This window comes from Lepidochelys kempii, chromosome 12, assembly GCF_965140285.1.
Source record: "Lepidochelys kempii isolate rLepKem1 chromosome 12, rLepKem1.hap1, whole genome shotgun sequence".
Classification (NCBI taxonomy): Eukaryota; Metazoa; Chordata; order Testudines; family Cheloniidae; genus Lepidochelys; species Lepidochelys kempii.
In genome coordinates, this window is record NC_136391.1 from 2,937,511 (window position 1) to 2,963,647 (window position 26,137).

At 61.6% G+C, this 26,137-nt stretch overlaps 1 protein-coding gene across 11 annotated transcripts in view; it reads right to left on the reverse strand.

Annotated features, from left to right (window-relative positions):
• The window catches only part of RIPOR1 (RHO family interacting cell polarization regulator 1), a 118,238-nt gene that overhangs the window by 4,355 nt on the left and 87,746 nt on the right, over nt 1-26,137 (reverse strand). For 7 of the 11 annotated variants that reach the window (XM_073307142.2, XM_073307139.2, XM_073307141.2 and 4 more), the window contains exons 3-19: nt 15,805-15,957; nt 13,523-13,601; nt 12,986-13,009; nt 12,024-12,077; nt 11,584-11,736; nt 11,430-11,493; nt 10,031-10,074; nt 9,589-9,714; nt 8,482-8,630; nt 7,811-7,940; nt 7,267-7,410; nt 4,288-5,157; nt 3,731-3,870; nt 1,419-1,593; nt 868-1,003; nt 500-661; nt 19-177 (exon numbers count right to left, since the gene is read on the reverse strand). In XM_073307142.2, the coding sequence (XP_073163243.2) occupies nt 19-177; nt 500-661; nt 868-1,003; nt 1,419-1,593; nt 3,731-3,870; nt 4,288-5,157; nt 7,267-7,410; nt 7,811-7,940; nt 8,482-8,630; nt 9,589-9,714; nt 10,031-10,074; nt 11,430-11,493; nt 11,584-11,736; nt 12,024-12,077; nt 12,986-13,009; nt 13,523-13,601; nt 15,805-15,957 (2,762 nt within the window). The remainder of the gene's footprint in view (nt 1-18; nt 178-499; nt 662-867; nt 1,004-1,418; nt 1,594-3,730; nt 3,871-4,287; nt 5,158-7,266; nt 7,411-7,810; nt 7,941-8,481; nt 8,631-9,588; nt 9,715-10,030; nt 10,075-11,429; nt 11,494-11,583; nt 11,737-12,023; nt 12,078-12,985; nt 13,010-13,522; nt 13,602-15,804; nt 15,958-26,137) is intronic. The other 4 variants (XM_073307134.2, XM_073307133.2, XM_073307143.2 and 1 more) reach the window with 4 other exon arrangements.

Genomic DNA, 26,137 nt, shown 5'->3' on the forward strand with positions numbered 1-26,137 from the left:
CGTCTATGAGGCTCTGACCTTCCTCAGCCAGCTCCATGATGTAGGCGTCCAGCGTAGACACAGGAAGCGACTCGAAGTAGCTCCAGTACTGGAAGATGGTGAGCTGCTCACCCTGGCTGCTCCCAGGCCGCTTGGGCAGCCGCCGGGCCAGCACATCCTCCACGAGCTTCACGCACACTGCAGGGAGGGCACCGGGTCAGGACCCCTGGGGCAGCCCAGGCACCTCACTGGCACAAAGTCCCAAGGCCCTCTGGGGCGCCCTCTGGCACCAAGACAGCCCCCTCCAGCAGGTTGGTGCTTTGCCACCACTGGCATTTCCTGGAGGGGTGGCGGGGCTAGCCAAAGCAGAGGACTGGGAGGCAGGACTCCCGCGTTCTCTTCTCAGCTCTCAGAGTCGCTCTGAGCCTGGGAGGGGGAGCCAGAGATAGCCGAGCGGAGCGGAGCTATTGCCCAGGGCTCGCATCCCTCCCTCTCTGGAGGGGCCCAAGACTGCACTCACCTGAGTCTGCCAGGCCCAGCTGCCGCTCAGCCATGGGCACTGCATACTGGGCACTGAGCGTGCGAAGGAACCTCTCCACAGGGCAGGTGTAGACATTGGGCTGCTCCACGCAGCGGTCCCAGAAGGCCAGCACGCCCTCTCTCCGGGTGGAAAACTGCACCACTGTGGGCAGAGACACGGTCAAGGCCCTCCACGCCCAGCACGGGGCATGCTGCTGGCATTACCACCACGGGGCAGGCTTTGCTCACCAGCACTGAGACCGTGACTGTTGGCCAGCCCCAGCCCTCTGACCCAGCACATGCCCTGCAGGCAGTGCCCCGTGGCGCCCATCCATGGGCCTGGGATGGGCCCTGTGCCAGGGCCTTTACCTTCTGCTGCAGCGTTGGCCGCCCCCGATTTCTCCTCCGTCAGCTGGCAGACAATCTCCAGCACCTGCGCTTCCCTCATCAGCTTGTCCAAGGCGTACGTCTCCCGGCACCGCAGCGGCCCAAACGTGCCCAGTTTCTGCAAATTACAGACACGTCAGTGCTCCTGGCTGCTCTGCTTGGGGGGCAGGATCAGTGCCTGGGGGTGCCTGCATTGTCCTGCATAGCCCCCAGCATGCCCGTTGGGGAGCTGTCACTGAGCGCAGCATGGCACACCGGGAGCTGGGGTCTTCCCAGGCTCTGCCTGCAGAGTCGGGGGCAGCAGCTGTCATGCCTCATGCCAGCCTGCAGCGTCCCTCCGTGTTGGCCACGAGTGAGTTGGTGCTTGGGCTGGCCGGGCTGGCTAAGCGCCAGGGCCACCCCACCCAGGCACATCAGAGGTTGCCAGCCTGGCGCCCCGGCACCCCCCACTCTGCAGGCACCCTCAGCGAGGCTGCAGCCCCGCGTGCCAGCAGATGCCCCCCGCCACACCACTTCCCATTCCACACACTCACCAGCAGCAGGTGGTTGCAGTTACTGAGGTGCAGGACCACGGCCCTGTCCAGGAACTCATTGCCAGTGCTCATGGGGTCAGAGCTGCCCTCAGAGCCGCTGCACGTGCCGATGTCCTTGGCCGTGGCCTCACAGCCTCCCAAAGCCCCGACCACAGCACGGGCCCCGCCAGCCCTCCTGCAGGAATGGGGGGACAAGTAAACACATGCCCTCAAAGCAAGGGGACCCCCTCACCTCAGCCACAGGCGCCAACTGCCCTGCCCCGAGGAAGAGCCTCCAGCTCCCAGGGCTGGGGGTTAAATCCTTCCAGTTCTGCTGCAGGTGAACTTGCAACAAAGGAAGGGAAAAAAGAGCCATGGTTTACGTAGGACCTACCCTATTGAGGACCCCGCTGCTGCTGAACCCGCAGGCGATACGCAAGCTCATCCCCACCTCCAACTGCACTGGGGATGGGACAATGGGTGCTGTGCAAACCCTGACGCACAGGCCCAGCCGTGGGGCAGCAGGTCCCTCTGTGCATGGAGAGTCCAGTGGCAGGTGGGGCACTCCAGGGGCTGTCCGCTTGGGGTCACACCTGGGAAGTGATCATGCGAGCCCCTGGAGACGGCCCCTGGCCCTGGGGAGCTCTCACCCTGCTAGAGTGGGTTCTGTCCCTAGGCTCCCAGAGCAGCTCCCATGGGGGCAGCTGACACCCCCCAGTGCACCCAGCCCCTAGTGACTGAGCCCTTCAGGCCCCTTGGGCGGGCAACGCCAGCCCCATTACAGAGAGGCCACACAGCAAGTCCACAGCACAGCCAGGAACAGACCCCAGGATCCGGGGCCTCTGCTCTCATCTCTGGTACCAGCTGCCACCCTGTGAGCACAGAACCCAGGAGTCCTGGGCCTCTGCTCTCATCTCTGGTACCAGCTGCCGCCCTGTGAGCACAGAACCCAGGAGTCCTGGGCCTCTGCTCTCATCTCTGGTACCAGCTGCCGCCCTGCGAGCACAGAACCCAGGAGTCCTGGGCCTCTGCTCTCATCTCTGGTACCAGCTGCCGCCCTGCGAGCACAGAACCCAGGAGTCCTGGGCCTCTGCTCTCACCTCCGGTACCAGCTGCCGCCCTGCGAGCACAGAACCCAGGAGTCCTGGGCCTCTGCTCTCATCTCTGGTACCAGCTGCCGCCCTGCGAGCACAGAACCCAGGAGTCCTGGGCCTCTGCTCTCACCTCCGGTACCAGCTGCCGCCCTGCGAGCACAGAACCCAGGAGTCCTGGGCCTCTGCTCTCACCTCCGGTACCAGCTGCCGCCCTGCGAGCACAGAACCCAGGAGTCCTGGGCCTCTGCTCTCATCTCCGGTACCAGCTGCCGCCCTGTGAGCACAGAACCCAGGAGTCCTGGGCCTCTGCTCTCATCTCTGGTACCAGCTGCCGCCCTGCGAGCACAGAACCCAGGAGTCCTGGGCCTCACACTCTCTTCTAACAGTCCCCCAGGCCTCCGAGGAGCGTGTTATGCAGCAGCACCCAGAGTGGGAGAGAGCCTGGGTTCAGGGGCCATTGCAAGTCTGACCTGTAGATCCCTGTGGTTTAGAGTGGACAAGGAGCTGGATCCGTTTGGGACCCATTTCTCCTTCCCTCAAGGAGTCAGCCCCCCACATCTTGGAGTGTGGGGGAGCAGGGGACAGCAGCTGGGCCACAGGCTCCCCTCTTCACCCCAGCTCTGGAAAGCCGGGGGGCGGGGAGGGAAGGAGTGAATACGGACACAGCACTCCAGGTCCCTGACCACTAGGTGGCGCTGCTGCAGCATAACCGGCCAAAGTGTGGCTAGTGGGGACTCGGGGCCGCACTGGCTCCGCAGCGCCCCTGGTGGCAAAGCCGAGGCTGCGCGCGCCGCCTCCGCTCCCCGCACCCGCTGCAGCGCTCCACTGGCCGGAGGAGGCAAGGGCCTTCCCAGGGCACCGCACACTCCACTGGTCCCGGGAGCTGCTGCTGAGAGCCAGGCCTGGCCACCGGGGGGCGATAGCCAGCAGGCGCTGGGCTTCCGGGGCACATCGAAGGGGATGGGGGCCACAGCAAAACTCTAGGTACCGGGGTGGGGCGGGGGCGACGGGGATCAAACCTGGCGCCTCTCGGTCTGACTCCCTGAGCTCAACCATCATCTCTGCACGCGGCCCAGCCCCTCTTGGGGCGCCTGGCTCACCCCCATGCCGGGAACTGGCCAGGCCAGGAGCCTGGGTCAGTGCCGGGGATCAGACCCCACACAGAGCGACGTTCTGCCCCGCCCCACGCCTCCTCGAGTGGAGGCGGCGAGTGCCAGTGCAGACCCCCACCCGGCTTACCGCTCACTCCGGCTGCCCTCCTCCTCCGAACCCTCCGAGTCCTCCATGTCCGAGGTGTTGAGGAAGCTAAAGCTCTCCAGGGCGTGCTCCACCGCCAGGCTGATGCTGGAGGCATGGCTCAGGAAGACGCCCTGCTTGTGCTGTGGGGAAGGCACAGTAAGGGGGGGGCTGGGCAGGCTTTGTCCCCAGGCCACTGGCCAGCTGCTGCTGCCTGGCATTTGTGCCAGCTAGGACCCGTGCCATGGCCCCTGGGCCTGGGCTGCTCCACCAGGGGCCCTGGGCCCGGCGGGATGATGGGCTGTGGGCACACTGTGGCAGGTGCAGCTGGTTCTAAATGCCACACTCCCTGCCCCACCGCATCTCCTGCCCGTCATCCCTGGGACCTGGCCACGCTCCCCCAACCCCGCTCTCCATGATGTAACCCCTTCTGCTCCCCATCTGACTGGCACACAAGGGGCACAGGGCAGGAGAACCGTGACAATAGAGCCCATGAACCAGTGTCCCCATCCCAAGGACATTCGCAGCCCGTGTGGGAAGGGGAGGAGCTGGGCACCGACCTGCATGGTTGCTGTGGGGCTGGCGCCATCCTTGAGACCCTGCCGCTGCCCCCTTACCATGAGGATCTCCTCCAGGCATTTCAGCTCCCGCTCCAGCAGCTGTAGCTCGGGGAACTGCCCCCGATAGTCGTCCAGGGCCGAGCCCAGCGAGCCGATGGCCTCCTCCAGGCCACAGTCCACAGGCTTGGGCCTTGGCACCTCTGCTGGGCTGGGGGGCGGGAGCCAGTCAGGGGCCAGCCTCCTCCTCTCCTCTGAGACCGGCTGCAGCACCACCGGCTGGCCCGGGGAGACCTCACGTCCCTGCGGCCCCAGAGCTTGGCACACAGCAGCCTCGGCCCGCCCCACCACAGGCTCACAGGCCTTGGCCTGAGAGACGGCGCCACAGGACTCAGCCTCCGGGCCCATGTCCAGCCCTGCCCAGGGCGCTGGCGGGTTTGACGCCTCGGGGAGGGCGTCCGTTTCCAGGAGCGACAGCTCCCTGGCGCTGGGGTCCTGGGGGACTGGTGAAGGCTCCCTGCTGTGGGCGCTGGGGCCCTCCCTGCAATCCACTGCCACGTCCAGGCTGCTCTCACTGATGTGGCTCAGAGTCCGGGAGTAGGGCACGTGCCCATTGGCCACCATCTCCTTCCTCGCACCCCCTGGCTCCTCCTGCCGGCCGGGCGGCTCGGCTGCGGCGCCCACCTCCTCTTGCTGGGAGAAAGCGATCTCGATGGCGGGGGCGGAGGCCTGCACCTCAGGCTGTACAATGGGCTTGTGGGAGGCGTGGCGGGCGCTGCCTGACAGCTGGGGGCTAGAGGAATCGTCCGACGACTCCGAGGAGATAGACCAGGCCGTGCCGTTCTCCAGCTCCTCCTGCCGCCGCAGCATGTTCTAGAGAGACACGGCACATCAGCACGGCCCCTCGCCACCGGCCCCGCCGGGCCCCGCTGCCAGAGACCGCCCCTGCAGCCGCCAGCCATAGCCACCCAGCCCCTGGCCACGCCCTCCCCACGCAGCCGCCAGCCACAGCCACCCAGCCCCTGGCCACGCCCTCCCCATGCAGCCGCCAGCCACACTCACCACCTTGCCAACTCCCCACCCAGCCCTGGCCGCGCCCTCCCCCCACAGCCAGCAGCCATACCCTCTCAGTCACTGGCCACACCCCTCACGCAGCCTCCAGCCACACCTACCCACCAACCCAACTCCCCACCCAGCTCCTGACCACAATCACCTCCATGCCCACCTGCCATGCCCATCCGCACCCACGGCCATGTCAACTCCCCACCCAGCCCCTGACCAGGCCCACCACGCAGCCACCAGCCACACCCATCCACCATGCCAACTCGCCATCCAGCCCTGACCACAGCCACACCCACCCACCCCGGCCATGCCAACTCCCCACCCAGCCCCTGACCCCCCCCACACACTACCACCTGCCACGGCCACTCCCCACCACCGCCAATCACCTTCACAGCCACCAACATTCCCTCACCAGGGGCTCACGTCAGCCCCACAGCCACTGGCAACCAACAGCCCGCATGGAGCTTTCTCCAGCCTCCCGCCCCCACCGCTGCCAGGGTCCCACACTGGCTCACTGGGGTCCCAGCCACCTCCCACTTCCCCCTCAGCAGCTCCCCTATGCCACTGGTGCCCCAGGCCCCGTCTGCCCCCAGCCTGCTGAGTCTCAGGGTCTGCCAGCTGCCTGGGGGCAGGGCAGAGTCGCTGTGAGGACACCAGCCCAGCCCAACTCCATGTCACCCCCAGCCTCCCAGCCAGCTCCCCCCTGGGCAGGGCTGTGGGAGCCAAGGGCTCAGCCTCCTTCAGGCTTGGGACCAAACCAAACCCCCCTGGTGGTGAGGGGAGCGTCCCACTGGCAGGGTCCCGTCCGCAGGTCATTGCTGCAGCCTCCGGGCCAGGGTCTCTGTCACGTCACCTGGGCCCCGACAGACTGCCTGGGAGGAAGAGGCTGGCCGGGGCGTAGCTTCCACCCGGCACTGACCAGCACAGCTCCAGGCATTTCAGCACCACGCTGCGAGCCGGGCCGGTCAATGCAGTGTGTACTCTGGTGCCCAGCCTGTACCAGACCCCCACCCCCCAGAGCTGCCCCACAGTCACAATGGGACACGGCAGCCTTGTGCAGACACCTCTCACCCCGGGGAACTTCCCCATGCCGTGAAAGTGCCCACGTTCCCCCAGCACAGGGCCCAGCTTCAGCCCGCACGGAGGGTGAGGCACCATCCCCTGCCCTTGGCCTCCCTCAGCCCTGCTCTGCCAGGCTCTCCACACGCCTAATGGACCGGAGCGAACCAGTCCAAGGGCATGGGGAGTGTTAAGGGGGTAAGTGAGCACAGAGAGGGCAAGGGCCCAGGAGTACAAACCCTGCTGTAACTGCTCCACCCCACTCAGAGTCCCGGCTGCCAGCTCCTGCTCTGTGCCCTTCCTCCAGCCCCTAACCCCCCCAGCGGGCAGCCCCAGAGCCACCCAGGTGTGAGCAACGGGTCCCATTGGCAGGGCTGGCATGAAGTACGAGATGGGGCAAGGAAGAGTGGGGCCGGAGGCGTGTTTCACTCTGGGTGCAGACTGGGCTGGAAAGGGCAAGGGGGCAGGGTCTATAACTATGGCAAGCAGCTACTGCACCATCTCTGGCCTGGGGCATCCAGGGCAACCTCAGAGCGAAGGCTTGTCTATGCAGGGAGAGGCTGGCATGGACCTGAACGGGCCTCTGGGGGATGGGGCTTCCCTGACACTCAGATTCCTGCTCAGCCTGGAGCCTACAGGCCACTGCCAGCCCCCGTACCAGCCCTCCGGCTCAGAGACAGCACACACCCCAGCTGCTCCGGCCAGGGAGCAGTTTGGGGGCTGGGAATCCCTGTCCGACAGGTTCCCAAAGCCAGGACCTATGGATGGGCTAGTGAGCATGAGGCAGCCGGGGCTAGTGCTATCTGAGGTGACTAGATCACCCAGGCTAAGCTACGGGCTGGCCCCAGCCAGCGAACTTACATGGCCCCACTGCGGGCATCTCCCGAGCTGGACCGAGGAGCCCTCGCTGCAGGAGCAGCTCCGAGACAGCTTCTCAAGCAGCGTCTCATGGATGATGTCCAGCAAGGCCCCCATGTGTTTGTCGGAGACCGCCTGTGCCGGGCTCTTGGCCAGAGAGAAGAGGGAGCCGTCAGTGGGGGGAGGGGATCTCGGGGGGCCATTCAGCCGGCTGCTGGGGCTGCCTGTCTACTCCGTCTGCCATCCTCAGGGCGCAGCAGCTTTGGCACGGGGGAAAGGGGGCCCTAACAGGATGTCTGCAAATCAATGAAGCAGCAGCCCAGAGGGCCACGTCCCCTTGGAGCTGCCCTGGGCATGGGCCACAGGCAACGCACACAGAGCACAGGGGAGCCCTGTGCTCCCACATGGAGACACCACGGCGATGGGCGCACAGGGGCCGAGCGGGACCCTGCTGGCGGCTCAGAGAATGCAGGGGCCCCTCCTGGAGCGCTCTCCGGCCCCCAGCTCCTGAGCAGGGCACACCCCGTCCCGGGCCAGGCACACTCACATAGAAGGCCTGCTCCCGGAGGGAGGGCGTGTCAGGCGGGCTCTGGTTGTAGGTGGAGAATCGCTTGTTGACAGTGGATGCTTTGTTGACCGTGCTGGCAGCTGAGGGCTGATCATCCTTGTCGAAGGGGCTGGGGGTGAGAGCACAGAGGTAAGAGGGGTGGGGTGCTCTGCACTGCAGGCAGGAGGCCGCTGGGCTCAGGACTGGAGCTGGGCTCCCAATCCTCCTGCCCCGCGCAGCGCTGGTGCCCTGTGCCATGGGCAGCACGAGGGAGAGGCAGGGGCTGGTAGCAGCGCTGAGCTCTGACCCTGGCACGGGCACCGAGCTGCAGAAAGCGACAGCAAGCGGGGAAGGGGGAGGGCCAGGCAGGAAGCCCAGGAGAAGGGAGGGAAGCCGGGCAGGCTGCCCGAACGCACGGGGTTAGCCACAAATGCTGGAGAGCAAAGGAGGTGTGCAGCCACTATGAGTCCCCGGGGCTGCCGATGGGACCTGTGCCCTGCCGGAGGGGCCGTGGGCCAACTGCCCAGGATAGGGGCCTGCCTGCCCAATCTGGATCCCCTGGGCAGTGCCATCGGGACAGCGAGCACCCAGCAAGGCCGATGAGCCCCAGGGCAGACAGGGCCACGCTAGCCCAGCTAGCCCCCCCGGCCACACTCCCCTAGGCCACTCACTTCCAGTTCACCTCCAGGCTGAGCTTGATGGTGCCCAGGTCATTGATGTCGACAGCCACCACTTGCGGCAGCGCTGCAAACAGGTCCTTGGTTTCACACGAGACGTTGCCCACCACCACGTGGTTGGCCAGGCTCTTGAGCTCTGTCACCTGGCAAGGGAGAAGGAGGGGCTAAGGCCGGTGCCCGGGAGAGGGGGCGCGTCGGGCAACCGCCTGTGAGCTGGGGCTGCAGGTTTTACCCGACGTTTACGGTCAGGTCACTGGAAGCTCCAGACTCTGCCCTTTGCCCCACCCCTGATGCCCGGGATCTAGGCCGCCCATGCTGGCATGGGAGAGGCCACACCCACACTGGTGCCCAGGGGCAGCATAGCAGCCGCAGCTCCCAAGGGCTGGGTCTCGGCATGAGCGGCTGCATCCATCCACACAGCAGAGCGCGTCGGCGCTCGAACCTGCCACCTCCGGCAGAGCCCCGTTCGACTGCCTGCCACGGGGCCAGTGTCATGAGCCAGCAGCCGCCAGCTCTGCCAACGGCCGGGTGCTACACAGCAGGATCCCAGGCCAGGAGTCAGCAGGTACCGGGAGCACTGGATGCCACTAGCAGCTGTTCTGCCCATGCCCACAGCATGGCCCGAGGCCCCCGAGCAGGCTGCAGAGCCCGGGCCCTGGCCCCGCGATCACAGGGTGGGGTTGCTTGTTTTGGGGGACGGTACCCACGGCTGGCTCTCCTAGCGCTCAGCTGCTCAGGCATCTCCCGAGGTTACCCCTTGCTGCCCGATGCGGGTGTAACCCTGGGAAAGGGAGGTGCCAAGGTGGCTGTGGCTGGAGAAAGCCAGCGAGGGAGTGAGCGGTAGTTACCAGCCCCCACAAGCCGCGCCAGCCAGAGCCAACAGCACAGCAGCTGGCTTGGAGCCCGGCGAGAGCCGGTCCCTCTGGCGCTGGGATGGGCAGAGCTGGGGCCGCGGTGGCAGCCAAACCCTGCGGCAGCAGCATGTGCCTGGGCGTGGGGTCAGGTACTCGAGTGCTTCCTGCCCGTGAAGCAGATCAGGATGGGGCTGCTTCCCACCCAGCTCCTGGCCCTGCTGTGCTCAGGCGCCGGGATCCCCTGTACCTTGATGGAGAGGAACTCTGTGATGAGGGGCAGGAAGACCATCTCCTCGCTGTCCCACACCTGCTTCCCGTTCCCCTCGATGCGCCCCTTCAGCTTCCAGCGCTGGCGCCCGTACTTCATGAAGATCTGAGGGCGAGAGGAGCACGGGGTGGGTGCCGGGTGGGGCCCAGCCGAGACTCAGCTGGCTCTCGGCCCACACCAGACGCTCCAAGCCAATCCCCTGGCAGGGTCCGACCCACATGTCTCCCTGCAGCAGGGCTTGGAGCGGCAGGTCCCCAGGATGGGGCTCGGCGGCGTGTTCACTCTGTCCCCTAAGGAGAGGGAAGATGCCCAGGGTTCCCCTCTGCCTCCCGGGAGAATTTCACTGGCTAGTTCTGCCAGCAACTAGTTCCCCCATCCCATCCCCTGCTCGCTGACAGCTGCAGCTGCATTCCCCACGTACCTCATACTGGTCCCCAGCACAGAGCCTGGCAAACCCGGCCAGTCCTGCAAGAGAAGCGGGGAAGGGAAGCTTAGAACCAGCTGACACCCCTGGCCCCAGCCCCCGCGGCTGGCACAGAAGTGAGGCCCCTCCCTGCCCCGGAAGAGAAGCCCCTCTCCTAAGCCGTGCGGCTAGAGGAGGATCAAGGCCCCGGGGTTCACCCCCTGCCCTGGGCTCAGTGCTGAGTCCCATGTCCAGGGCCTGCCTGGGCAGGAGGCACGTGGTGCAGCCAGCCAGCCAGCCACCTGGGCAGGACCAACACCGTGCCCTGGGGAGGTGGCTGGAGGAGCAGGAAGTCCTGGGGGAGCAGGGGATGGGAGCAGGGGCGGAATGGAGTGAGGGGGAAGCAGGGTGTGGGAGGAGGAGCAGGGTGTGGGAGGCAGGGTGTGGGGGGGAGCGGGGGGCAGTGGAGCAGGGTGGGGAAGGGGTATGTGGAGGGAGCAGGGTTGAGGGGAGCAGGGTGGGGGAGCAGGAAGGGAAAGCGGGTGTGGAAGGGGGAGCAAGAAAGGGGGAGCAGGGTCTGGGGGGGAGCAACATTGGGGGGAGCGGGAAAGGGGGAGCAGGGTGTGGGAGAGGGAGTAGGGTGGGGGGAGCAGCAGGATGAGGGAGAGGGAGCATGGTTGGGGGAGCAGGAAGGGGGAGTGGGAAGGGGGGAGCAGGGTTTGGGGGAGCAGGGTTGGGGGGAGTAGGGTCAGGGGAGTGCGGTTTGGGGGAGCAGGAAGGGGGAGGCAGGATGCGGGGGGGAAGCAGGGTGGGGGGAGCAGCAGGGTGTGGGGGGAGCAGGTGGGGGAGTGGGAAAAGGGAAGTGGGGTGGGAGAGGGAGAGGGGTTGGGGGGAGCAGGAAGGGTGTGGGAGGGGGAGCAGGGTGGGGGGAGCAGGAAGGGGGAACAGAGTGGGGGGAGAAGGGTTTGGGAGGGGGAGCAGGGTTGATGGGAGCGGGGTGGGGAAGTGGGAAAGGGGAGCAGGGTGGGGAAGGGGGAGCAGGGTGTGGGAGGGAAAGTGGGGTTTGGGGGAGCAGGAAGGGGGAGGCAGGGTGTGGGAGGGGGAGCAGGATGGGGGGAGTGGGAAGGGGAGCAGGGTGGGAGAGGGGGAGTGGCATGGGCAGTGGTCTAACAGGCAGGGGAAGGCTCCAGGGCTGGCGGGGAGGGAGGCCATGTGCTGTCTGGTGCTCCAAAGCTGCGGGGGGGGCATGCCCACCCTGTGCTCTGGGAGGTGGGGGGACATCCAGCACTCTGGGGGGGAAGGGGGAGGGGCAGAGCCTCAGGCTGAAGGGGTTGGCTGGGGACTAGCCTCCCCAAGCTGGTGGTTTACTCACCGCCCATGGGGAGCAGGGTGTGGGGAGGACCGGGGGGGCAGTTACCTTTCATCTTGATGTGGAACTCCCCCAGCTGGCTCTCCAGCTCGCTCTCCAGCAGACACATGTTCTGGGGACAGGAGGGACGAGAGCATCCATTAGCCAAAGGCTCCAGCCCCCTCCCTGCCCGGCCCCCCATACCCCGCCGGCCCCCGCTCACCTCGGTGTACTCTTTGTAGCCCTTGCTGGCCTCGGCCAAGCTGTCGCGTGCCTCGCGGCTGCCCGGGGAGCCAGCGGTGTAGGCCTTGACCATGTTGTGGGCCCCATCGCGGAGCCGCCGCTGGATGCAGTACGACTCGTAGAGCTCGTCAATCTGCAAGGAGAGCCGCAGCGCCACGGTGAGGAGCTGGGCGCAGCGCCTGGGGGCTCTTCCGTACTCCCCTCATTTCCATCTCAACGCCTCCAGGTGCCAGGGCAGCACTGGAGGCGTTGGGGGGGCCAAGGGGAGCCCAGGGCAGCACTGGGGGGGGAAGGGGAGGGCTGTGCCTCACTCAGGGTAATCCCAGTTTTGAGAAGCACTGAAGTATGTCACCCCCCACATGCCTATAAGAGCCACATGAGGTGGGGGCGCCCCCCACCCCGCAGGCAGGTCACCCTTACCTTGCTGGCATGGAACTCCAGCCTGCGTAGGAACCGCTCGATCGACTTGACTTGCTGGAACCGAGCAGGAGGAGAGCAGGTCAGAGGCAGTCAGCAAGGGGCGGCCCCAGGAACACACAGCACAGGCTTCCCCGCTGCTGCGTCCAGGGGCCGGGGGTAGGGCAGGATGGGGAAGCTGAGCTGCCTCCCGCTGGGGCTGGGGTCCCCATGGAGGCCCAGCGCTTAGCCCGAGGATGCCCAGTCTGTAACCGAGAGCACCTTTCTCCCACGTGCGTCAGGCCTTGGCCGCAAGCCAGCCACGAGCTCCCTATAAAACCATCTGGCCTTCCCAGCAACGAGGGGCGCTGGAGGGGCCATGACCCGGCTAGCTCTCCAGCCACCCAGGGAGGCTTCCGGGAAATGTGGGACCGACAGGCCCTGAATGACCAGGGCACAAACCCAAGCAGAACCACACCCGTGCCGGCCCCCATCGGCCACCACAGCAGCGCAGAAGGGGGGCCGTTGCACTCGCCTGTCCAAGGCCCTTTAGCCCAGAGATTCTGCCCAAAGCCCCCACAGGGCAGAGCACAGTCAGTCGCACGTCAACCCTTGGATGCTGGTGTCTGGATTTCCCTGAGGGCTCCGTACAGGAGAGGCACCGACTGCAACAAGGACTCTGTGCAACGGAGCAGGACACAAGGGGGGAGGCGCCCCATTAGCAGAGCCTGCCCCGTGTTCCCCTGCACCTCAGGCACCGTCCTGCGGCTGATCGCCTCTGGCTAATCCCAGCTGCAGCTGGGAGGCCTGTGTGGGGAGGGGAGCTGACGAGGCCAGTGAGGAGGGCGAATGGGTGGTGAGACCTGGGGCTCTGGGAGTGCCCAGTTTGGAGGGGAGGGAGGGGGCCCAAAGAGCAGCGTCAGGAGCTCAGCAAGGGGCCTGCCCCACTATTCCCCCGTTGGCTCTGGTCAGCACCAGCCCCTTACCTTGTCGAGATCGTAGAGAAAGCCCTAGAGAAAGAGGAAAGGAGAGGGGTGAGAGCACTAGGATCATGCATGGCCCTGCCATAGGACATGCGAGCACCTGGTAGCATGTCAGTGCAAACAGCACACACGTAACATGCAGCCTGGGAGGCCCCAGGGCGGGGGGCTCCGTGCTACGCAGCTCACTGCCTGTGTGCCAGAAGCTCAGCGGGAGAGGCACCGCAGCGCGCAGATCACACGGAGGGACTGTCACGGGAGGACACGCTGGGCTGCCACAGGGCTCTGCAGCTCACACCCATGCACACCCACGGGGGAGGTACCAGGCTGCCAGCCAGCCAGCGCTGTAATCCCACACAGACTCGCTGCTCCTACCTCTCCTGGGGGAGCTGGTCCTGGTACAATCCCCTCTCCAACTCCCTTGTGGGAGCAGGACCTGATGGGGAAACCCTGCCCAGGGACCCAGGAAGGGCTCTTTGGCAGGGCTGGCGGGCAGCACAGGGGGAGAGCGGTGCCACAAAGCCGAGCACGACCCACACTCACCAGGCGGGAATTCCTCTTGGACTCACGGATCTGGGTGCTGAGCTTCTCCAGTTCCAGCTGGTGCACCTCCAGGTAGGCTCTGCGGGCAAGAGCACCCCCCGCGTTGGCCCCCAGGCTGGGCGTAGAGACAGCCAGCAGGGCCCAGCTCCAATTGGTGCACAGACACCTCCTGGCTGTGGCACCCCCCCAGCTCTCCCCCACACCCGCAACCCACGCCTGGCACCCGCCCAGCTCTCCCACACACCCGGCACCCACGCCTGGCCACGCCTGGCACCCGCCCAGCTCTCCCACACACCTGGCACACACGCCTGGCCACGCCTGGCACCCGCCCAGCTCTCCCACACACCCGCAACCCACGCCTGGCCACGCCTGGCACCCGCCCAGCTCTCCCACACACCCGGCACCCACGCCTGGCACCCGCCCAGCTCTCCCACACACCCGGCACCCACGCCTGGCCACGCCTGGCACTCGCCCAGCTCTCCCACACACCCGGCACCCACGCCTGGCCACGCCTGGCACCCGCCCAGCTCTCCCACACACCCGGCACCCACGCCTGGCACCCGCCCAGCTCTCCCACACACCCGCAACCCACGCCTGGCCACGCCTGGCACCCACCCAGCTCTCCCACACACCCGGCACCCACGCCTGGCCACGCCTGGCACCCGCCCAGCTCTCCCCCACACCCGCAACCCACGCCTGGCACCCCCCCCAGCTCTCCCACACACCCGCAACCCACGCCTGGCCATGCCTGGCACCCGCCCAGCTCTTCCACACACCCGCAACCCACGCCTGGCCACGCCTGGCACCCGCCCAGCTCTCCCACACACCCGGCACCCACGCCTGGCCACGCCTGGCACCCGCCCAGCTCTCCCACACACCCGGCACCCACGCCTGGCCACGCCTGGCACCCGCCCAGCTCTCCCACACACCCGCAACCCACGCCTGGCCACGCCTGGCACCCGCCCAGCTCTCCCACACACCCGGCACCCACGCCTGGCCACGCCTGGCACCCGCCCAGCTCTCCCACACACCCGCAACCCACGCCTGGCCACGCCTGGCACCCGCCCAGCTCTCCCACACACCCGCAACCCACGCCTGGCCACGCCTGGCACCCGCCCAGCTCTCCCACACACCCGGCACCCACCCCTGCTCCCCCAGCTCAACCCCACACCCAGCACCCGCCCCCCAGCTCAACCCCATGCACTGCCACGCCTGGCACCCACCCAGCTCAACCCCACTCCTGACACCCCCCTCCTCCAGCTCTCCCCCATCCACCAGCCATGCCTGGCACCTAACCCCGGCCACACCTGACACCTGCCTCCCCAGCTCAACCCCATGCCCAGCACCCACCCTCCTAGCTCAACCCAACACCTGGCCATGCCTAGCAGCTTCCCAGCTTGCCCCACCCACCAGCCGTGCCCAGCACTCCCTCCCTCACACTGGCCATGCCTGGCACCCGCCCCCCCAGCTTGCCCCCACCCACAGGCCACGCTTGGCTCCCCTTCCCCCAGCACTGTGGGGAGGCAGTGGGGCCCTGAGGTGATGGGATGGGGGTAGGGAGGTGATCGGGGGGCGCCTCCAGGGGCCAGGGGTGCCAAAATACAAGTTTACCCAGGGCACCAGATTACCTGCCCCCAACTCACATCCAACTACTGGCTATGCCCAGCCCCCCCCTCCCCCAGCCTTCACCACACCCAGCCCCTGCCCCCACCAGCCATGCCCAGCACCCCCCCAACTCACTCTCCCCCATCGGCCACACCTGGCTCTCACAGTCACTCAGCCAGGAGGAAACAGGCCTCCGAGCGAGGCAGTAAAAGGAATCACAGGGCTGGTCACAAACCCCAGCTGTGTGCGCCCCGCCTGGCCCGCAGACCCCGCCAAGCTCCTCACAGCCATCTGAGGGGGAGATTGACACAGGGCTCGGCTGGTGCCCTCCCTTCCCACTGGGGCTCAGACTGCCCTGGAGCACAGCTTCTCTGGAGCAGCCACTTGGGCACAGCGACCCGCCCTAGGCTCTCCTGTGGCCACCGCCTGGCGTGGGGCAGGTAACGCCTAGCCACGAAGAATCAATCTCGTCCGCAGCCCTATGGCACAGCCGTCCTGTCCCCGGGCAGGGGAACTGGCTTGTCCGGGGCCTTCCCAGGGATCCCCGTGTCTCTGTGCAGAGCTGGGCACCCCTTGCTCTGTTCCCACACGCCCCCTGCCAGGGGCCATCCAGCTGCATGGCTGGCTGCTCCCCTTCCTGTGCAGCTGGGCTGGGCACCATGTGGCAGGTCACTTACGTCAGGCCCTTCTTGAGCGCTTCGTACACCTCGTCCAGCCGGTCGGGCTGCGGCACCTTGGGAGGGGGGGACTTGTGGGACATGGAGAACATCCTCCTGACCCGGGAGCCAGTCTTCCTGGACACCGTGGGTGTGCTGAAGGGAGGCAGGTTCCTGGGGGGAGGAAGCACAAGAAGGCTGGGTAAGCTCCCTTCTGCCCCGTGCCAGGAGCTGAGCGCCAGGAGCCAAGGCCACACTCTGCAGGAATCAATGAGGGGGGAAGCGCCAGGGGCAACAGCAGCCACCACCCTCTCCCACCTGCCATGGCTCGGTGGGAACCTGCCACTGCTGGGCTAGTGTCAGGGTGAGGAAAGCTGCTAGCAGCAAGCCCTGCTCACAGCCGGGTGGTAGCAATGCCAGGAGTGGCGGGCGTCCCGTCTCCTTTAACACTCCCCCGCCACAGCCAACGCCGAGCGGGGCTGGGGCCATGCAGGGCCGGTGTAGGAAGGCCGCCTGGGCTGGACCACGATTCTCTTTGCACCCAGGACAGGGCCAGAACTGCAGCCAAAGCCACCGTGCCCATGTCCAATCACCGCCAGATCTGCAGCGGTGAGCCTGCCGGTAACCCCAGGTCGATCCGGCCTCCGACACGGGTCCCAGCCATGGAAACACACCGCTCTAGGCATGTTAATAACCCACGAAGATACCCACCCGACCACCAAATCAAACCTCCCAGCGCTGGAGAGAGGAGCCTTGCAGTGCGACCTGATGGGCAACACACCTGGGCTCAGTAACCAGGGACGGGGAGCCCATGGCCCCGACACTCAACTGCCCAGGAAGAACCAGGAGAGGGAGCAGTTTCTCAAGCAATCAGTGCTCCAACCATCAAAGCCAACTCTGTGGCTGCACCTGGGGCTGAGGTGGAGGCCAGAACCATCTCCGGCTGCACCTCTGAACCCCCAGTTCTCGAAGCGGCGCCCACAGTGGCTAGATAGAGCCTGCTCCGATTTCAGGTCTCCTCTACTGGCCATGGGAGTGCTGGGCATGAAGGAGATCTGGTGCTCTGTCCGTTTGCTTGGCACTAGCTGGGACAAGAAGCAGGGCTGGTCATGGCTCACGCGGTGCGAAGCCAGATTCCTCCCTGCAGAGTCTGCCGTGGCCCTGTTCACGCAGTGAATTGAGAACTCAACTCCAGGCCACATGCCAGAAACGGGCAGGGAACAGAACAATGGATGCAGGACTCTCACAATCACTCAGTGCCTCCCCATAGACAGGAAACACGACCTCTGCACACCCGGACAAGCCATCAACCCAGCACCCAACAGCAAGAACCACAGCCCAGACTCCCTGCCCATGGACAGCTCCCAACCACCCATAACTCAGATGCCAAGAGAGAGGATGAGGGGCCAGCAGGGCACATTCTCCAGGCACTGGGGGTCCCAACATGGCCCTCGGAAAGCTCTCCCACAGCCAGACTGACCCCTCGTCTGGAAGCTTCGTCCCGGATTTCTAAGCAAGGCATGACGTCTGTGGGTCTTTCCAGCTGTCCTCTTTCTCCTCCTGAATCCCCTAAATACCCACATATTCATCTCCCCTTGGGCCAGCTCTTGAGCCTAGAGGCCCATCTTTAGGGCAGTAGAACCCCACCACCACCTAGGCCAGGCCATCACCTCCTGAAGGCATCGGCCAGAGCTCGCCCAGCTACCCAGAGAGCCCCATGGCCCAATTCGAGCCCTCCAGCAGGGCTGGGCAGCGGCTCTCTGCCCGCAGGACACGGAACACAGGGCCTGCTGAGTCCTTACCATGGACGCTAGCCTCGACCCTCAACATGCTGGCCCCCAAACGGCCCCCCGCCCCATTACCCACATGGATCTATGGTCTAGGGTCCACCAAATGAAATTAATGGGCAGCAGGTTTAAAACAAATAAAAGGAAGTTCTTCTTCACACAGCGCACAGTCAACCTGTGGAACTCCTTGCCTGAGGAGGTTGTGAAGGCCAAGACTATAACATGGTTCAAAAAAGAACGAGATAAGTTCATGGAGGTTTAAGTCCATTAATGGACTGACTGTATAAAAAGCCAGTCAGCTGCGAACCAGCTGAGCAGCGAACAGCAGAGCAGCTAACAGAAGGAGTTTGCCTGGGATCTGCCTGAGAGGAGGTATGCTAAGGGCTGCATTAAGGAGGCTGTGTTGGTGAGTATCTGAGTGTTTGTTTGTTGTGAGTATCTGAGTGTTTGCTGTGAGGACAGTTTGACATGTGCTTGATTGGTTGTTTGAAAAGGGCGGGAACTCAGAGTGCTTTGTTCCAGGTGAGATTTAAGTGGGCCTGACTGTATAAAAAGCCAGTCAGCAGCGAACAGCTGAGCAGCGAACCAACAGAAAGAGTTTGCCTGGGAGTTCGCCTGGGGAGAGCCCACTGAGGCTTACATCTTGCCGGATTCTCTGAGTAATTACTACAACTCCTGAGGAAGCTCGTAGAAGGAAGGTAATATGGATGGGGGGTGTTCAGCTGTTGTGACCTGCACTGGATGTGCCATGTTTGTCTTTCTTCCACAGGATGGAAGCGACTTTGTCTGTACAAAGTGTAAGCTGGTTTCCATATTGGAAGAGAAGGTTCAAGGTCTGGAGCAACAGGTATCGACCCTGCGTTGCATAAGAGAAACTGAAGATTTCCTGGACAGACGTCAGGATATGCTTCTACGGGCACAATGTTCTGAAGATTCAGAGTAGGCTGCACAGCGGGGGCAGGAGGATGGCGAAGAAATTTGGCATCATGTGACCTTCAGAAGAAAAAAAGGGAACATCCATGTACCAGCAACGCAAATATGGGTAAGTAACCGTTTTCATGTTCTCTCCACAGGTACTAATGCGGAGAGTGGACCAGATGATATGTCTGGGGGAAGGGAGCAGAAGGAGACTCCGCTGACTGGAAGGCATGAGATGCCCTGTCCTAGGGTTGGGGGTTCCACGACCACCGCTCCCAAGAGAAGGAGGCGGGTGGTGGTGGTCGGGGACTCTCTCCTCAGGGGGACTGAATCATCTATCTGCCGTCCCGACTGGGAAAACACAGAAGTCTGCTGCTTGCCAGGAGATAAGATTCGCGATGTGATGGAGAGACTGCCGAGACTCATCAAGCCCTCGGATCGCTACCCCTTCCTGCTTCTCCACGTGGGCACCAATGATACTGCCAAAAATGACCTTGAGCGGATCACTGCGGACTACATGGCTCTGGGAAGAAGGATAAAGGAGTTTGAGGTGCAAGTGGTGTTCTCGTCCATCCTCCCCGTGGAAGGAAAAGGCCTGGGTAGGGATCGTGGAAGTCGACGAATGGCTACGCAGGTGGTGTCAGAGAGAAGGCTTTGGATTCTTTGACCACGGGATGGTGTTCCAAGAAGGAGGAGTGCTGGGCAGAGACGGGCTCCACCTAACAAAGAGAGGGAAGAGCATCTTCGCAAGCAGGCTGGCTAAGCTAGTGAGGAGGGCTTTAAACTAGGTTCACCGGGGGAAGGAGACCAAAGCCCTGAGGTAAGTGGGGAAGTGGGATACCGGGAGGAAGCAGGAGCAGGAGCGCGTGAGAGGGGAGGGCTCCTGCCTCATACTGAGAAAGAGGAGCGATCAGCGGGTTATCTCAAGTGCCTATACACAAATGCATGAAGCCTGGGAAACAAGCAGGGAGAACTGGAAGTCCTGGCAAAGTCAAGGAATTATAATGTGATTGGAATAACAGAGACTTGGTGGGATAACTCACATGACTGGAGTACTGTCATGGATGGATATAAGCTGTTCAGGAAGGACAGGCAGGGCAGAAAAGGTGGGGGAGTAGCACTGTATGTAAGAGAGCAGTATGACTGCTCAGAGCTCCGGTATGAAACTGCAGAAAAACCTGAGAGTCTCTGGATTAAGTTTAGAAGTGTGAGCAACAAGGGTGATGTCGTGGTGGGAGTCTACTATAAACCATCGGACCAGGGGGATGAGGTGGACGAGGCTTTCTTCCGGCAACTCGCAGAAGTTACCAGATCGCACGCCCTGGTTCTCATGGGAAACCCTGATATCTGCTGGGAAAGCAATACAGCGGTGCACAGACAATCCAGGAAGTTTTTGGAAACTGTAGGGGACAATTTCCTGGTGCAAGTGCTGGAGGAACCAATTAGAGGCAGAGCTCTTCTTGACCTGCTGCTCACAAACCGGGAAGAATTAGTAGGGGAAGCAAAAGTGGATGGGAACCTGGGAGGCAGTGACCATGAGATGGTCAAGTTCAGGATCCTGACACAGGGAAGAAAGGAGAGCTGCAGAATATGGACCCTGGACTTCAGAAAAGCAGACTTTGACTCTCAGGGAACTGATGGGCAGGATCCCCTGGGAGAATAACATGAGGGGGAAAGGAGTCCAGGAGAGCTGGCTGTATTTTAAAGAATCCTTATTGAGGTTACAGGGACAAACCATCCCGATGTATAGAAAGAATAGTAAATATGGCAAGCGACCAGCTTGGCTTAACAGTGAAATCTTTGCTGATCTTAATTACAAAAAAGAAGCTTACAAGAAGTGGAAGATTGGACAAATGACCAGGGAAGAGTATAAAAATATTGCTCGGGCCTGCAGGAGTGAAATCAGAAAGGCCAAATCACACCTGGAGTTGCAGCTAGCAAGAGATGTTAAGAGTAACAAGAAGGGTTTCTTCAAGTATGTTAGCAACAAGAAGAAAGTCAAGGAAAGTGTGGGCCCCTTACTGAATGAGGGAGGCAACCTACTGACAGAGGATGTGGAAAACACTAATGTACTCAATGCTTTTTTTGCCTCTGTCTTCACGAACAAGGTCAGCTCCCAGACTACTGCATTGGGCAGCACAGCATGGGAAGGAGGTGACCAGCCCTCTGCGGAGAAAGAAGTGGTACGGGACTATTTAGAAAAGCTGGACATGCACAAGTCCATGGGGCTGGATGCGTTGCATCCGAGAGTGCTAAAGGAGTTGGCGGATGTGATTGCAGAGCCATTGGCCATTATCTTTGAAAACTCATGGCGAACGGGGAAGTCCCGGACGACTGGAAAAAGGCTAATGTAGTGCCCATCTTTAAAAAAGGGAAGGAGGATCCGGGGAACTATAGGCCAGTCAGCCTCACCTCGGTCCCTGGAAAAATCATGGAGCAGGTCCTCAGGGAATCAATTCTGAAGCACTTAGAGGAGAGGAAAGTGATCAGGAACAGCCAGCATGGATTCACCAAGGGCAAGTCTTGCCTGACTAATCTAATTGCCTTCTATGACGATATAACCGGTTCTGTGGATGAAGGGAAAGCAGTGGTCGTGTTGTTCCTTGACTTTAGCAAAGCTTTTGACATGGTCTCCCACAGTATTCTTGCTAGCAAGTTAAAGAAGTATGGGCTGGATGAATGGACTATAAGGTGGATAGAAAGCTGGCTAGATTGTCGGGCTCAACGGGTAGTGATCAATGGCTCCATGTCTAGTTGGCAGCCGGTCTCAAGTGGAGTGCCCCAAGGGTCAGTCCTGGGGCCGGTTTTGTTCAATATCTTCATAAATGATCTGGAGGATGGTGTGGATTGCACTCTCAGCAAGTTTGCAGATGACACTAAACTAGGAGGAGAAGTAGATACGCTGGAGGATAGGGATAGGATACAGAGGGCCCTAGAGAAATTGGAGGATTGGGCCAAAAGAAATCTGATGAGGTTTAACAAGGACAAGTGCAGAGTCCTGCACTTAGGACGGAAGAATCCCATGCACCGCTACAGACTAGGGACCGAATGGCTCGGCAGCCATTCTGCAGAAAAGGATCTAGGGGTTATGGTGGATGAGAAGCTGGATATGAGTCAGCAGTGTGCCCTTGTTGCCAAGAAGGCCAATGGCATTTTGGGGTGTATAAGGAGGGGCATTGCCAGCAGATCGAGGGACGTGATCGTTCCCCTCTATTCGACACTGGTGAGGCCTCATCTGGAGTACTGTGTCCAGTTTTGGGCCCCACACTACAAGAAGGATGTGGAAAAATTCAAAAGAGTCCAGCGGAGGGCAACAAAAATGATGAGGGGACTGGAACACATGACTTATGAGGAGAGGCTGAGGGAACTGGGGATGTTTAGTCTACGGAAGAGAAGAATGAGGGAGGATTTGATAGCTGCTTTCAACTACCTAAAAGGGGGTTCCAAAGAGGATGGCTCTAGACTGTTATCAGTGGTAGCAGATGACAGAACAAGGAGTAATGGTCTCAATTTGCAGTGGGGGAGATTTAGGTTGGATATTAGGAAAAACGTTTTCACTAGGAGGGTGGTGAAACACTGGAATGCGTTACCTAGGGAGGTGGTGGAATCGCCTTCCTTAGAAGTTTTTAAGGTCAGGCTTTACAAAGCCCTGGCTGGGATGATTTAATTGGGGATTGGTCCTGCTTTCAGCAGGGGGTTGGACTAGATGACCTCCCGAGGTCCCTAGCCAGGGTGGGGAACTACTCCACCAACCCTGAGCACCCACAGCCTGGCTCAGAGGCCAGCCCCACTCGCTGTGAAGAGTCACCCCACTGCACGGAGGAGACCCTGCCAACAGTCTGCTTTGCCGGCACCGCCCCCCACACAGCCCGCCTGTGTTCCCAGCCCAGTCCCACTCACCAAGACACTGTGAGTGCCCCAGCAGAGCCTGGCCTGCCTGGCTGGTGACAGAGCTTTGGGAACAACTGGTGTCACTCCTGACTGGAACAGCCAATGTCTCCGTCAGAGAAGGAACCTTCCCTTCCTCCTTCCAACATGCCAGTTGGACAACACCCTGGATTCCCACCCAGTGCTAGCCAATGACCCCCCAGCCAAACTTCCAGGTCCTCAGCAGCTGCTGGAGATGCTAGCCAAAGGCCAATCACACACTCATTTTACTGAAGCCAACATTCTCCATCCAGCGCGATTGGGATCCAGGCCAGAATGTGGAACTGAAATCAGCTTGTGGCACTGATGGATGCTCCTCCTGCCCATAGAGCATGGACAGACATCCGTGCTCATCCTCCAGGACCTCTCTGCAGCACCGGACGCTGTCGCCCAGGAGATAATGCTGTCACCTTAGAGAAGTGGCGGGGGGGCAGGGTAGAGCTCTACAAAGGTTTGTGTCCTTCCTGGAGGGATGCACCCAATGATGGGAGCCTGCACCTCCCACATAGATTCCCTCACGTGTGGAATCCCGCAAGGACCAGTTCTCTCTCCTGTTCCTTTCAGCAGCTACACACAGCCACTAGGTGCTATGCCAGCAACATGCAGGAGACACACAGCTCTGCCGGTCTGTCACCACGTGCGGCCTCCCCACCACCACCAAGATGGCCCAGGGCTGGGGTGAGAGCCGCCCGCGGTGGAAGACAGAGGTGATGCTGGAGGGCAGAGCAAAGCATTCCTAGCCATGGCACAGTCTCCTTTGCCTGAAAATACACACCCACAATTGGTCAGTTCAGTCCGTAGTTTACGAGAGCCCCTGGTTCCTTATGTTGAGCTCTCCCATAGCAGCACGAGCGAGTACCTCTCTCTATCACCCCCACGAGGCTGGGAGACCCCATCCCATCCTGGTGGACGACGAGCCAGCCTGTTCTTCATGCCTTCGTCACCTCTCAGCTGGACTCCAGCACTGACATACACTTGGGCACGAAACCTTCAGCACTTCAAAGAATCATAGAATATCAGGTTTGGAAGGTCATCTAATCCAACCCCCTGCTCAAAGCAGGACCAATCCCCAACTAAATCATCCCAGCCAGGACTTTGTCAAGCCGGACCTTAAAAACCTCTAAGGAAGGAGATTCCACCACCTCCCTAGGTAACGCATTCCACTGCTTCACCACCCTCCTAGTGAAAAAGTTTTTCCTAATATCCAACCTAAACCTCCCCCACTGCAACTTGAGACCTTTGCTCCTTCTGTCATCTGCTACCACTGAGAACAGCCTAGATTCCTCCTCTTTGGAACCTCCTTTCAGGTAACTGAAAGCAACTATCAAATCCCCCCTCACTCTTCTCTTCTGCGGACTCAATAATCCCAGTTCCCTCAGCCTCTCCTCATAAGTCATGTGTTCCAGTCCCCTAACCATTTTTGTTGTCCTCCACTGGACTCTTTCCAATTTTTCCACATCCTTCTTGTAGTGTGGGGCCCAAAACTGGACACAGTACTCCGGATGAGGCCTCACAAATGCCAAATACAGGGGAATGATCATGTCCCTCGATCTGCTGGCAATGCCCCTCCTTATACACCCCAAAATGCCACTGGCCTTCTTGGCAACAAGGACACACTGTTGACTCATATCCAGCTTCTCGTCCACCATAACCCCTTGGTCCTTTTCTGCAGAACTGCTGCCAAGCCATTCGGTCCCTAGTCTGTAGCGGTGCATGGGATTCTTCCGTCCTAAGTGCAGGACTCTGCACTTGTCCTTGTTGAACCTCATCAGATTTCTTTTGGCCCAATCCTCCAATTTCTCTAGGGCCCTCTGTATCCTATCCCTACCCTCCAGCGTATCTACCTCTCGTCCTAGTTTAGTTTCATCTGCAAACTTGCTGAGGGTGCAATTCACACCATCCTCCAGATCATATATGAAGATATTGAACAAAACTGGCCCCAGGACCAAAGCTTGGGGCACTCGGCTTGATACCAGCTGCCAACTAGACATGGAGCCATTGATCACTACCCGTTGAGCCCGATGATCTAGACAGCTTTCTATCCACCTTATGGTCCATTCATCCAGCCCATACTTCTTTAACTTGCTAGCAAGAATACTGTGGGAGACCGTGTCAAAAGCTTTGCTAAAGTCAAGGAATAACACGTCCACTGCTTTCCCCTCATCCACAGAGCCAGCCCTTGGTGAATCCATGCTGATTGTTCCTGATCACTTTCCTCTCCTCGAAGTGCTTCAAAAATTGATTCCTTGAGGACCTGCTCCATGATTTTTCCAGGGACTGAGGTGAGGCTAACTGGCTTGTAGTTCCCTGGATCCTCCTTCTTCTCTTTTTTAAAGATGGGCACTACATTAGCCTTTTTCCAGTCATCCGGGACCTCCCCCGATCGCTACTTGGGAAACTCTAGCTGGTGCAGGGTGCTCAGCACGTCTCCTCAGCAAAACGGACACTGCGAGCACATCAAACCAGCTCCCTGCACCGGCCTCCTGTACAACAGTGGGTCCAGTCCAAGGCCTAAAGCTCCGAGCCAAGGACCATGAGCAAGGACTCCACTCCTCTGGCACAATCAAATGCTCCTGCTTCGGGTAATGGTCGCCAGTCCCAGACCTCCACCATCCGCTCCCAGGGCCAGGCGCACTGCTCCGACCCGCCTTCTCTCACACACCTGAGCAGCAAGGACGCTGTAAAAGCCAACCACTGCAGGGCATGCACAATGCTCCCCTGGCAAGGTGAGAGAGAACGAACCAGCCAGGACAGACGTGAGTCACGCTGCCTAATGCCCTGTTGGGAGGTGTGGGAAAAGAGCCTGTACAGAACAGAAAGAATTCTCCTCTGGCTGTGAAAAGGACACTCCCTCCAACGCCTGCGCTCTCTTCTCCCGAGGCCAAGCAACACGGGTGGGCCCCGGACATGCAAGAGAGCTGTGCTGGAGGTGTTCCTGAACGTGGGTGAGACGTGGGCCTTCTCTGTACCAGGGGCTTTTGCAAAACAGCTCCCACCATCACTGCCCCTGATGCCACTCCATTGGCAGGGACCAGTGGGATTCAGAAGGTGAAATGCTGGTGGTCCCAGGAGCCCCGTCTCCAGGGGCTGCCCGGAGGGAAACATCTTATAAAAAACCCCACGTAGACACAGCCGAACAGAATTCCCTATCAATGCCCAGGGCACAGCTTGCCACGTTATTCCTGAATGGCTGGGCCTAGCACATGGCGCGGGTACAAGCAGCGCTTTCAAGTACCCCAGCCAGCAGGGCTGTAGTGGCAGCAGGGACAGTGACAGCTTCTCTCCTGTGTGCCTTGGAGGCCATTGCTGTGGAGGATCTGCCCGCCTCTGCCTGGTGCTATCTGAGGCTCCAGGGAATATGATGAGGAAGACCACGCTGTCTGACTCTTGGTTCTTCCCACCGCCGCTTTCACTGAGACCAGGGTAGTGGCCCCACACTGCACGATTACAGCTACAGCACCCATGTACCGAGGCATCCAGGTCAAACCCACACCCCCCAGGCCAAACCCACACCTTCCCCTTCAAGGAGGTGGCCCCTGCTGCAGTGTCTCCCCTCACAGTCCTGGCTGCTGAAGCCCATGAGGCTTGCGTACCATGGCCTGGCTTAGCCGAGCTTGATGTGGGATCGGCTAGTGCAGTTCCCTGTGGCAACTGGCAGCTCTCCACGGTCTGCTGGTGGCTCTCTGGGGTTTGCTGGCACACAAGGCCAGGAAAGGCGAGGT